Source organism: Copadichromis virginalis, linkage group LG2 (genome assembly GCF_057382275.1).
Source record: "Copadichromis virginalis isolate Kocher_CV1m ecotype Utaka linkage group LG2, C_Virginalis_male_GT1.1, whole genome shotgun sequence".
Lineage (NCBI taxonomy): Eukaryota > Metazoa > Chordata > Actinopteri > Cichliformes > Cichlidae > Copadichromis > Copadichromis virginalis.
The window spans coordinates 5,089,468-5,102,442 of NC_140619.1; the positions used below are offsets into that span (position 1 = coordinate 5,089,468).

A 12,975-nucleotide genomic window follows, 5' to 3' on the forward strand; every position below is an offset into this window, starting at 1 on the left:
TGTAACAGTTGGAGGTTAATTGTGTTGTTCAACGGCAACAGTTAAAAATACTTAAGAGTGGATAGTGGCAGTCATGTTTGATATAAACCACTCATATCTCTGAAGCGGATATAAAGATTTGGACATTACAGATGGTGACATATTCATTTCTGCTGCTAATGCCTCTATTCTATGGATCCATCTGGATTTTCATAGAGCACAAAAAGGTTTGTGTTCGTAGATACTGTACTGTGCTGTTAAAAATGGTGATTGATTTGTTGAGTCAAATAGACTTCACAGAGATTTTCATTGTTGCAATCTATTTCTCAAGTTCTGCAATGGTTGAATGTTTCCACAACAGCTCTTTCATTATTGTTGGAGCGCAGATATCTTCCCACATCCATTAGAACTAATGGTGTGGTATATTATGAATGGAGAGTGTGCAGCGCTGCCTTTCTCAAATGGATTGGGCTTATTGTGAATGACCCATGGTGGTTCATTTTAGCCTACACAGGCATTAACATTTTATTGCATTGAAAGAACATTCTCAAGCTCTGTATTGCCAGCACATTGCACCACTTTTACAAACCTAACAGCCAGGAACACAAACATAAAAAAAAAAAAAAAAAAAACATTAGAAGAGCTATTAAAACTAAATCTGCTTTAATAGGTTTAGTGGTGTATTCCTTGACCCACTGAATCTTTTGGGGTCTGCATTTAACGTCTCTTTCTCCTGATATTATACAAAAAAGTACTGTGAAATGTCAGCATTCAAAAGAGGTATACAGAAGAGTAATATAATGCTATATGAATTCTTTATTTTTTTTTACTTGTTCTCTATAAAAGTTATCATTATATTGTCAAGGGCAATATTTAAGAAATAAACAATAGGTGTGATATCCCAGCCTCAGATACTTGCACCAATTTGACCAAAACTAAAGCTTTGTCTTTGTGTGTGAAAAAGTTGGAACACTGAGAAGATGAGTGGGCAGTGTATGCCATGGGCATCTCCTCTGTTGAACAAATTGTATGAAGACATTGAGGACTATTGTCACGGTCTTTTATGTTCCAAACACGTCCAAGAAAAGGCCGTGGGTGGCAACGGGAGGTTTATTTTAGAACGCACTTCTGACTCCATTGTTTAAAAATCATATGCCGTTTATTTTGTGGAAAATTATAAACAAAAAACCAAATAACTTCTTAAAACTTAAAATTAAACGAAAGTTTAAGTTAATTTGCTTTAACAAAAAAAAAAAAAAGAATAAATAAAGATTAAGACTTCAAACTTCCTACAGTATTTTTATCATCAACTTCTTCAATTTAAACCTCAGTGTTGAAGATGACAGCTTATCCAGTTTCAGCACAACTTTAAAGGATTTTTTGAAAAAGATTCATATCAAGGCCAGAGTGGAAATGGAAGCAAACACATAACTTCACAATTTTTATGGGTTTCATATTAAGTTTGATTCAGTAATACTTCAGTTGGCCATGTCTTCCACAGACATGCCCTGGACAGCAGAGCCATGTCAACTATATACTTTTTTTATTTTATTTTTTTTATTGCTGAACCAAGGTTGTTGTGACAACAATAGGTCTGTGCACATTGTGAGGAGAATATATGGAACCGGTCTGTCAAAATCAGTGAGGTAGAATGATAGCAGTGGGTTTCAAAAAGCAAACTGTCCAACAGTCAATTTGTAACTATGGCTGTTGGAACTTTGCCCGTCAGTTTTGCAAAGTTTGTCTTTATTTTGAATTCCTTCTGATAACTCTACAGACGTTAAGCTAAAGTTCTATTAAAACATCCAATACTTTCTCCTTGTAATAATTTCATAGTTTTATTCATAGGATCCAAGGTTAAAAGATGACAAGTGACCAGGCTGACAGGAAATTTGTGTTTGCCGTTGTCATCCTTTTTATAAATTATGTCACTCTTTGTGTCATTTTGGCTTATTGTGGAACTGGCCTGGCAGCTATAGGCTGAAAGCAGGTGTGCACGAGTAGTTTGTCTTTAAATACATTTTAGGTATATGTGAGTAGAGAGGGATAGATTCTGAGATGGATTAAAGACAGATTGTATAAATGTTTTTCAAATTCTGAAACAAACTGTTATTTAAAAAAAAAAAAAAAAAAAAAAAAAGGTTGAGTTGGGACACCTATCATTTAAGAGTCAATTGCAGTGAGTAGAATGCACCTAAAGCAACAGTATAAATGGTTATAGTATAAATGCACTGTTCGTGTTACAGTTCACATGAGCAATGACCAACTTCTCCAGCATGACCACAACATGAGCCCGCACCTCAATAAAGTAACACCTTTAACAAACAGAGAGGGTTTGTCTTACCATTTAACAATACCACTTGATGGCCAATAGTACACAGGATTAACAAATTTATAATTTGTCTTCATATGACTTCAATTTGTCAGCCAAGGCAAAGGAAAACTGTGGCATTCGTGATCAGCTTACACCGAGTGGACTATACTTCTCATTAATTGAGTTACCATTATTACTAAAGAAAAACATGTTTTAAAAGCCATTTGGATTGTATTTATTAATTTATTTAGCAGAAGCATAAAAGCTCAGCCAGTATCCTCACACTCAACTGCTTGCGGATGCTGGCTTGATGTAGCATTTTCATGCATTTCTGAAACACTTGAGTAGAACAGAACTGTCATTGTTAGCAGTGCAGTCCAGTTTGTATCCTATATGGACAGGTGTAAAAAAAATAAAAAAAATAATCCACTGTACAAAATGCCACCACACCACAACAATATCATAGTTGGAAAAAACAATTAATGATAGAATCAGTTAAATTTTATGTAATGTCAACAGAGAGAGAGAAAAAATGTACATTAGTCATCCATTTGAAGTTTTTAAAAGTTAGCAATATGTATGTAGCCTGGTCTCAAATATCTATTTTAGACACTACAGGTTAAAAGGATATAAATATTGTCATGTAAAAACTTTATTGTAAATATTTCATATGTGTTTAAAAAAAAAAAAACAAGAGTTCAAATGCATTAAAAACGTGTTTAAAATCACAATAAATAGAAGTCAATTATAATTTAAGTGTTCATGGAGTTAAAGTTACAAGAAACACAAAGGTTTGTTATCTAATGTAAAACAAGGAAAACTTTGTATTTGCTTCAAGTTGTTTTACAAGCTCATTTTGGGTTGTCAATCTTGTATTTGTTTTATCCCATTGGTTGATGTAAACCTATTGTCCAATCAGACGTAAGGAAGGCGGGATCTAAGTGAGGCGAAGAAAAGAAAAACTAAGCTAGTGAGAGTCGGCAGCAGCACGTTACCGGAGGAGGTTGTGTACCAGAGCTAACGGGAGAATAGTCCAAACAATAGCCGTGGATGCAGAGTCTATGTTCCTGTTATGGACTGTTTTGCCCTGTGATGAGTGAGTACTGAATGTGGAGTTAGCATTGAGCTTAAACGGAATGTATAAGTACTTAAAATGTATGATGTTAATCGCGAGTTAGCATTTTAGAGCCTGTATTAGCTATGTATGCTGAGTATGTAAACTACAGATTACTCTATGGAACTAAATAGTAATCTCTAATGCACAGTGGACCGAGAGGAATTCTCTGGACCCTTCTGCTGTGGATAGGATTTCCGTGGGTTTGTCCCAGTGTGCTCAGCAGCCCATGTATGCCGCTAATTCCGACCACGTTGCCGAGTGGAGGCCGCATGGTCACAAACCGAGCCTGCCCCTCAGCTTGTCCTCGCACTTAGCCCGAAGGATTTGTGAGTAGCCACGAGCACGTGCGTTTTGTTTTCTGCTTGTTTATCAAGCGAAGCGGCCATTTGTGTTTTTTCTGGCCCAACGAGCCCGAGCAACGATCAGGCCTGCAACGGTTTCAGTAAATGAGCTCTAAAAGGTTACAAATTTGAACTGAACTAAAAAGGGGAATATCTTGGATAAATGTGTTGTTTCTAAAACATTGACTGTGAATAGAGAAAAAAACCATCCACTTGAATTGTAAGGAAACACTTCAGAACTTGGAATATTGTATTTTTTATTTTTATTTAAATCATACTTTGTTTTGACTAAATCTTACATGTTGAATTTAAAGTTTTGTGTTGTGTCATATTTATGATTTACAGAGTTTATAAGTGATAAGGGTTACTAAAGGTAAAAGAGAGGTTTAACATGTTAGATAAATTCATTATTCTTAGTGAAGATTAGACAGAACTCCTTATTTTCACTAAGTGGAGGCACCGCCAACATTAAGATTTCTAAGTACAAAGGTTAAAACTGGTTAGCTATCGTTTCTCCTGTTTACCAATAAAATAAGTAACGTACCCAGGGCCCCGCTCAGAGTACTATCACCATCTTAACCGAGGGTTAATCCAGAGCTACTTGAGTTGGGTGCTACACATTGGAGGCACCGCTGGGATTTTTTTTGTTGTATTATATAAATTTTAAGTTACCACTAAATCTGCTGTAACCGTAAAAGTAACTAAGAGTCACACTGGTCCTAAAAAGTAATTTCAATTCATTTCTTGTCTTCCCCCTACAAAGTAACTTGTTAAAACTATGGCCACTAAAAGTAATGTTTCACAACCAAATCTTGCAAATTGGTGCAGAGGTGAAGGGCTTGATCAGGCACATGCCATTCTAGTTCTTGGAGTGTCTGAAGAGGAGGAAATATCCACAGTAGAAGAAACCCTCGAACAAGTAAAAACCTTGGGCAAGGTAAGAGTGAGAGGAAAAATGTTTGATGCCAATAATCAAACCCTGACCATGTTATGTGAATGCCGTCAAGAAGTCGATCCTACCAAAGTTCCACCAGAGGTGATTTCAGTTAAAGAAGGAAGTAAATGGAAAATAGTTGTTGCAGAACAAGAAACAAACTCTGACCTATTCACAGAGAAGTTGGACAGATTTCTACATGATGAAGGGAAAACATTGGAGGATGTTAAAAGACTATGTGATCCTAGCACCTCATGGAACAGCAACCCCGAGTCAATCATTCGGGCGGTAGGTGATGTTTTGCAGTCCAAGCCAAATGAAAGAAATCCATACCGTCGTTTTAGAATCTTCTCTGGAGTCCACCCTACTCCACCTGGTGAAGACAATTTAGACAGCTGGTTAGAACAAGTAAAGTTCATGTCTGATGAGTATGAGTGCTCAGATAAGGAGAAACGCAGAAGGATTATTGAGAGTCTCAAAGGGCCAGCGCTGGAGATCATTCAAGCAGTGCGCATGTCTAATCCCATGGCAAACCATATGGATTACTTACAGGCATTGGAAAGTACCTTTGGAACCTCAGAATCCGGTGAGGAATTGTATCTCACATTCAGAACTATGCATCAAAGACAAGGTGAGTGCTTGTCTAACTTCTTGCTGAGACTGGAAAGATTACTGAACAAAGTAGTGCAAAAGGGAGGCCTACAAGTAGATGAAGCCAACAAAGCAAGACTTGAGCAACTCATTAAAGGTGCCACTGAATCAGACTTCATGCTGCTTCAGCTAGGTCTAAGAGATGAGCGGAATGATCCCCCGACATTTTTAAGCCTACTCAAAGAAATTCGAGAAGAAGAGGAGCGTGAAGCTGCAAGACAAAAACTCAAAAAACCAGCACAGAGACCGCATGTGCATGCAGTGCAAGTAGCAAATGAAACAGACTCTAAAGGCTGTCAGCAACATGATTTTCAGTCCGAAATTCAAGAGCTAAAAGAAAAGCTGAAAGAGCTCAACAAGCAGTCTCATTCTACGGAGTCAAGCCACAAAAAGATGTCCAGAGAAAAGAAAAAAGAGAAATCAGACACAAGCAGCGAAGTGCAACAGTTAAGAAAAGAAGTCAAAGAGCTGAAAACACAGTTAAGTGTAATGTCAGTAAAGCCACAACATTATGCAAAAGAGAGAGGCCATTATTCTAAGTCCAAAGGAGACTTTAGTCCAAAGTCATCTACCTTTAAGCCAAAGAGTAGTAAAGAGTCAGATAATTTCTGCTACAGATGTGGAGAAAATGGCCATTTTGCAAACAAATGTACAGCTCCGGAGAATGCTCAAAAGGTAATCAAAAAGCTTATTCATCAAGTGCATGGAAGCCCACATGGACAAAGTCTAAGTACAGACGCTCAAGATCAGTGTGTTGCCCGAGTTAATACTACCAATGTTCCAACTCAAAGTGTCAACATACCGGAAGGTCTTATCGGTCCATCATCCATAGCTCCTATTAAGGTCAATAACATCTCATGCCATGGTCTTATGGATTCAGGGTCAACAGTGACCATTATCTTTGAGGATTGGTATAGAGCCAACATACCAACAGTCCCTATACAGCCCATTTCCAATCTAGCCATCTGGGGCCTATCAGCTGAGTCCTATCCCTACCATGGGTATGTAGTAGTAGAGATAGAGTTCCCTGAGGATGTAGCAGGTGTCAAGGGTCCCCTTAACGTCCTCGCTCTCGTCTGTCCTGAGCCCCCACAAGGTCATGAAACCCCTGTAGTGGTTGGTACAAACGCTTTTCTGTTCAGCCGCCTATTTCAGCTGTGCAGAGATAGCGGTAGTGAGAACAAAGTCAGCTCCATGAGGATACAGGCAGTTTATGATAAAATCCAAACTCAGTCCCTAGGATCCCATGCAGCCGACGATCCCATAGGGCAAGTGAAATGGCAAGGTCCAGGGCCACTTACCATTGCTCCCGGAAAAAAATGTTATGCCACGTGTAAAGTAGAGCAGAAAAGAACTAAACCCCAAGATGTTGTTTTGGTTGAAGCACCTGCCATGCCCCAACTCCCATCCGGCGTGTTGGTCCAGCCAGGTGTTCTTCGTGAAAGTGACATGGATGAGAACAGTTTCATCGTTCTATTACAGAATGAGTCAGAAAAGCCTACCTCTATCCAAGTCGGCACAGTTATTGCCGAGATGCATGCAGTGGACGTAGTCACTGACCCTAAAGTTTTAGAACCTGAAGCTAGTACCGTAGCTCCCGAACTCTTTGATTTTGGTGACTCTCCTGTCCCTACAGAGTGGAAGAAAAGACTACAGCAAAGGCTAGCGCAGAGACATAATGTTTTCTCTCTTGATGAATGGGATGTGGGGTTAGCTAAAAACGTAGAACATAACATCCGCCTTAGCAACTCTACCCCCTTCAGAGAGCGTTCACGTCGTTTAGCTCCGGCCGATATTAATGATGTACGACAACACCTACAGCAGTTGTTAGCTGCAGGCATTATCAAAGAGTCTCGAAGCCCATTCGCATCACCTATTGTTGTAGTGCGAAAAAAGAATGGCTCCATCAGAATCTGCATCGACTACAGAACTTTGAACAGTCGTACTATCCCCGACCAGTATACCATCCCTCGTATTGATGACGCCTTAGATTGTCTTACAGGCAGCAAATGGTTCTCAGTCCTCGATCTTAGGAGTGGGTACTACCAAATTGCCATGTCCGAGCAAGATAAGGAAAAGACTGCATTTATCTGCCCCCTGGGGTTCTATCAATTTGAACGAATGCCACAAGGCATCACAGGAGCCCCAGCCACTTTTCAGCGGCTCATGGAGAAGGCAGTGGGTGATATGCACCTTCTTCAAGTCCTAGTGTACCTTGACGACATAATCGTCTTTGGTAGAACACTCGAAGAGCATGAGCAACGTCTCCTCAAAGTCTTAGATCGCCTTGAGGAGTTTGGTCTGAAATTGTCACTTGACAAATGTCAGTTCTGTCAGTCCCAAGTCAAATATGTTGGTCATATTGTCTCAAAAGATGGTATAGCCACGGATCCAGAAAAAGTAGAGGTTGTCAGGAACTGGCCAGAGCCAACAGATCTGAAAACTCTTCGCTCATTCCTTGGTTTCTGTGGGTATTATCGCAGATTTATTGCAAATTATTCAAGCATAGTCCGCCCATTAACTGAGCTTACCAAAGGTTATCCACCTACTCAGAAAAACAAGCGAGCTCAAACCAAATACCCAACCAAAACGTACCTCAAACCTTCTGAGCCATTCAAAGAGCGATGGGACCACTCCTGTCAAGCCGCATTCAGAAAAATCATTGAATGTCTGACCAATGCCCCTGTTTTGGCATTTGCAGACTCCACTAAACCTTATGTCTTACATGTGGATGCTAGCCTGAACGGGTTAGGTGCCGTGCTCAATCAAGAGTACCCTGAGGGCCTTAAGCCTGTTGCTTTTGCTAGCCGAAAGATCAGTGACTCAGAACGAAACTATCCGGTCCATCAACTGGAGTTCTTAGCACTTAAGTGGGCGGTCGTGGATAAATTTCATGACTATCTTTATGGAGCTAAGTTCACGGTTAGAACCGACAACAATCCCCTAACCTACGTGTTGACCACCGCAAAGCTAAATGCTGTTGGACATCGTTGGCTTGCAGCTTTAGCCACGTACGATTTCAACATCCAATATCGTCCTGGTCGTCACAACATAGACGCAGATCTATTGTCCCGACAACACACCAATGACACTGAATGGACAGATGTACCACAGTCTGCAATAAAAGCCATCTGTAAAAAGGAATCTATCTATGAAGCTACTAAGTCCCCTGTCAGGCTAGTAGACCAACTGGGAGTTCCTACATCCGTGATTCCAGAAACTTATGTCCTTCCAGTAAGCCTAAAAGCAACTTTGGAAGATCAATTGACTCCTACAGACTTACAAGTTGCTCAAGATCTGGACCCAGTCATTGGACCAGTCAAACAAGCCATCCAGACTGGAAAGCAACTTATCACATCCAAAAATTCACCACCTGACATGTCTTTGTTAAGTCGTGAGAGCAGGAAACTTGAACTGAGAGACAAAATACTATATCGACAGAGAAAACTGGACAATGGCACAGTTCACAAACAACTGGTTTTACCAGATCGATACAGAACAAGTGTAATGAGATCACTACATGATGAATGTGGACATCTAGGAGTCGAGAAGACAACAGAACTCCTCAAAGACCGTTTCTATTGGCCACGCATGAATGCTGATGTGGACCAGTACATCAAAACATGTGGACGTTGTGTCTCTCGCAAAACTCTCCCACAACGGTCGTCGCCACTCAGTCAAATCACTAGCAAAGGTCCTTTAGATCTAGTCTGTATTGACTTTCTCCAGATTGAACCAGATAACAAAGGAGTTGCTAATGTATTAGTAGTGACTGATCATTACACAAGGTAAGCCCAGGCATTCCCTACAAAAGACCAAAAGTCAGTCACAGTTGCAAAAGTATTATGGGAGAAGTACTTTGTGCATTACGGATTACCTGCCCGGATACACTCAGATCAAGGTCGAGACTTTGAAAGTCGCCTTATCAAAGAGCTCTTGTCTATGCTAGGTATCCGAAAATCACGTACCTCACCATATCATCCGCAAGGAGATGCTCAGCCAGAACGTTTCAACAGAACCTTGCTATCAATGCTTGGAACTCTTGAAAATGTACAGAAACAAAACTGGAGTCAGCACATCAGCCAGTTAGTACATGCCTATAACTGCTCAAAGAATGAGTCTACTGGATATTCTCCATACTATCTAATGTTTGGACGTAATGCCAGATTACCCATTGACATTTGCTTTGGTGCTGTTCTTGAAGATGACGCGGAGATGACTCACCTGCAGTACGTCGACAAAATGAGGAAAGAACTCAAACAAGCATACCATCTAGCTACCGAGAATGCAACAAAGAACCATTTGAGGAACAAGTCACGTTATGACCAAAGAGTAAGAGACCAACCTTTACAAGAGGGAGACAGAGTTCTGATAAGAAACGTTGGCCTTACTGGTAAACACAAACTGCAAGACCGATGGAAGTCAATACCTTACATTGTCATCACACAGCTGCCAAACCTACCTGTGTACAAGGTAAAACCGGAACAAGGATCTGGAGGTGTCAAAACTCTACACAGAGACCATCTGCTACCAATCGGTTATCTTGTCAGAATCGCAGATAACTCAGTTTCACCTGAAAGAGTAAGAACACCAGTTACTAGAAGACGTCATGCCAACAGACGTCAGATACGGGACCAAGAAGATCGATTATCTGTTGTCTTGCCAGACTCCGAATCTGAGAATGAGTATGTCTACCAGTACCCCACCATTACCAGTGACCATATTCAGAGACATGAATTCAGGTCAGACAGACCTAACACAGAATCTCTTCCCTCTGATAATTCCCCCTCATCTGAGAGTGAACCGGAATTTGAGGAAGGACCTTCTGAAAGTTCTCATGAAGAGGAATGTCAGCCATCAAATGTGGAAGGAGATACCAGTGATACGGCTGCAGACACCGAAGTGGAGTTGAGGACTCCCGCAAGACCTGAAACCCGAAAGTCAAAGCGAGAGGTGAAACCAGTAATCCGTTTGACCTATGACAAACCTGGAACGCAGTCTGAGGAACCTGTGACTATTGTACACCAAGGCATGGTTATACAGTTGAACCTCAGTAGCACCAGAGATAAAAACCATCATGTAAAACACTTTAAACACCCAAGGCATTACTCTGAGCCCAAGTCTAAAATCCTGCGTTAGATGAGGACATCTAAATATTTTAGACGGGGAGGGTGTAGCCTGGTCTCAAATATCTATTTTAGACACTACAGGTTAAAAGGATATAAATATTGTCATGTAAAAACTTTATTGTAAATATTTCATATGTGTTTAAAAAAAAAAAAACAAGAGTTCAAATGCATTAAAAACGTGTTTAAAATCACAATAAATAGAAGTCAATTATAATTTAAGTGTTCATGGAGTTAAAGTTACAAGAAACACAAAGGTTTGTTATCTAATGTAAAACAAGGAAAACTTTGTATTTGCTTCAAGTTGTTTTACAAGCTCATTTTGGGTTGTCAATCTTGTATTTGTTTTATCCCATTGGTTGATGTAAACCTATTGTCCAATCAGACGTAAGGAAGGCGGGATCTAAGTGAGGCGAAGAAAAGAAAAACTAAGCTAGTGAGAGTCGGCAGCAGCACGTTACCGGAGGAGGTTGTGTACCAGAGCTAACGGGAGAATAGTCCAAACAATAGCCGTGGATGCAGAGTCTATGTTCCTGTTATGGACTGTTTTGCCCTGTGATGAGTGAGTACTGAATGTGGAGTTAGCATTGAGCTTAAACGGAATGTATAAGTACTTAAAATGTATGATGTTAATCGCGAGTTAGCATGTTAGCATTTTAGAGCCTGTATTAGCTATGTATGCTGAGTATGTAAACTACAGATTACTCTATGGAACTAAATAGTAATCTCTAATGCACAGTGGACCGAGAGGAATTCTCTGGACCCTTCTGCTGTGGATAGGATTTCCGTGGGTTTGTCCCAGTGTGCTCAGCAGCCCATGTATGCCGCTAATTCCGACCACGTTGCCGAGTGGAGGCCGCATGGTCACAAACCGAGCCTGCCCCTCAGCTTGTCCTCGCACTTAGCCCGAAGGATTTGTGAGTAGCCACGAGCACGTGCGTTTTGTTTTCTGCTTGTTTATCAAGCGAAGCGGCCATTTGTGTTTTTTCTGGCCCAACGAGCCCGAGCAACGATCAGGCCTGCAACGGTTTCAGTAAATGAGCTCTAAAAGGTTACAAATTTGAACTGAACTAAAAAGGGGAATATCTTGGATAAATGTGTTGTTTCTAAAACATTGACTGTGAATAGAGAAAAAAACCATCCACTTGAATTGTAAGGAAACACTTCAGAACTTGGAATATTGTATTTTTTATTTTTATTTAAATCATACTTTGTTTTGACTAAATCTTACATGTTGAATTTAAAGTTTTGTGTTGTGTCATATTTATGATTTACAGAGTTTATAAGTGATAAGGGTTACTAAAGGTAAAAGAGAGGTTTAACATGTTAGATAAATTCATTATTCTTAGTGAAGATTAGACAGAACTCCTTATTTTCACTAAGTGGAGGCACCGCCAACATTAAGATTTCTAAGTACAAAGGTTAAAACTGGTTAGCTATCGTTTCTCCTGTTTACCAATAAAATAAGTAACGTACCCAGGGCCCCGCTCAGAGTACTATCACCATCTTAACCGAGGGTTAATCCAGAGCTACTTGAGTTGGGTGCTACATGTAATAATATGCAAGAACAGAAATTACTTAAAATAACTTAAATGTAACAGTTCTGTCTAATAGGTTTCTCTATGTATTTTTGAGCCAAAGTCTACTGTAGTACTTCCAGAATTAAAGGGAAACCTTGCATGAAAGTGATCATTACCAGTGGCCTCTGAGGAAAATTAATTTAGAGATTCCATTTTTTTCTGGGCAGTTAGAGAAACCAATTTAAAGTAAATAAATAAAACGAAATGAAAATTAATAAATCATAAATTGCAGTGACATTATTTATTTCATCAGGATTATGTTATTTCTCTTTATGTCACTTAAAAACTGGTAGCCAGGATTTACTTTAGTTTAAAAAAAAAAAAATAATAATAATGTTCTTAGTACAATCATTCACAGATTGGTTCATTTAAATGAACCAATCTGTGAATGATTATGTTGCCATGTCTTCTTCTAGTTTGTCAACTTCACCAGTAAAGGTTAAAAATATGTTCCTCATTGCATTTTATTAGCATTTTGCTTTGTAGTTATTCAGTAAGAGACAATAAAGCTCCTTACGTGCATGGAGGCTTTCATCCCAAATCCTGAAACTGTACACTAAACAGATGAAGGGAAGCTGAGGACTAGTGAGTGTCAGAACTACAGGGTGGGCCATTTATATTGAGTTATTTACAAGTTTCTGACCACTTATAAAATGTGTTCAATGTGCTGCCCATTGTGTTGGATTGTCAATCAACCCTCTTCTCCCACTCTTCACACACTGATAGCAACACCGCAGAAGAAATGCCAGCACAGGCATCCAGTATCCGTAGTTTCAGGTGCTGCACATCTCGTATCTTCACACCATAGACAATTGCCTTCAGATGACCCCAAAGATAAAAGTCTAAGGGGGTCAGATCGTGAGACCTTGGGGGCCATTCAACTGGCCCACGACGACCAATCCACTTTCCAGGAAACTGTTCATCTAGGAATGC

The 12,975-nt window shown here is 39.8% G+C and overlaps 2 protein-coding genes across 2 annotated transcripts; both read left to right on the forward strand.

Moving 5' to 3' along the window:
* The first annotated feature begins 2,874 nt into the window (after nt 1-2,874).
* On the forward strand, nt 2,875-9,128 carry LOC146716847 (uncharacterized). Its single transcript, XM_085468906.1, has 2 exons — nt 2,875-3,389; nt 3,559-9,128. Exon 2 carries the CDS (start codon nt 4,530-4,532, stop codon nt 9,126-9,128), a length of 4,599 nt encoding a protein of 1,532 aa, XP_085325032.1. The 5' UTR covers nt 2,875-3,389; nt 3,559-4,529.
* Nucleotides 9,129-9,135: 7 nt separating this feature from the next.
* LOC146716848 (uncharacterized) lies at nt 9,136-12,003 on the forward strand. The gene is made up of 2 exons (XM_085468912.1): nt 9,136-11,024; nt 11,202-12,003. The coding sequence occupies exon 1, from the start codon at nt 9,279-9,281 to the stop codon at nt 10,473-10,475; it is 1,197 nt and encodes a 398-aa protein (XP_085325038.1). The 5' UTR covers nt 9,136-9,278; the 3' UTR covers nt 10,476-11,024; nt 11,202-12,003.
* Nucleotides 12,004-12,975: the final 972 nt, after the last annotated feature.

Excerpts from the sequence above, each read along its gene's own strand:
- LOC146716848 (XM_085468912.1), top strand. The coding sequence starts at position 9,279 with ATGCTAGGTATCCGAAAATCACGTACCTCACCATATCATCCGCAAGGA.
- LOC146716847 (XM_085468906.1), top strand. The coding sequence starts at position 4,530 with ATGGCCACTAAAAGTAATGTTTCACAACCAAATCTTGCAAATTGGTGC.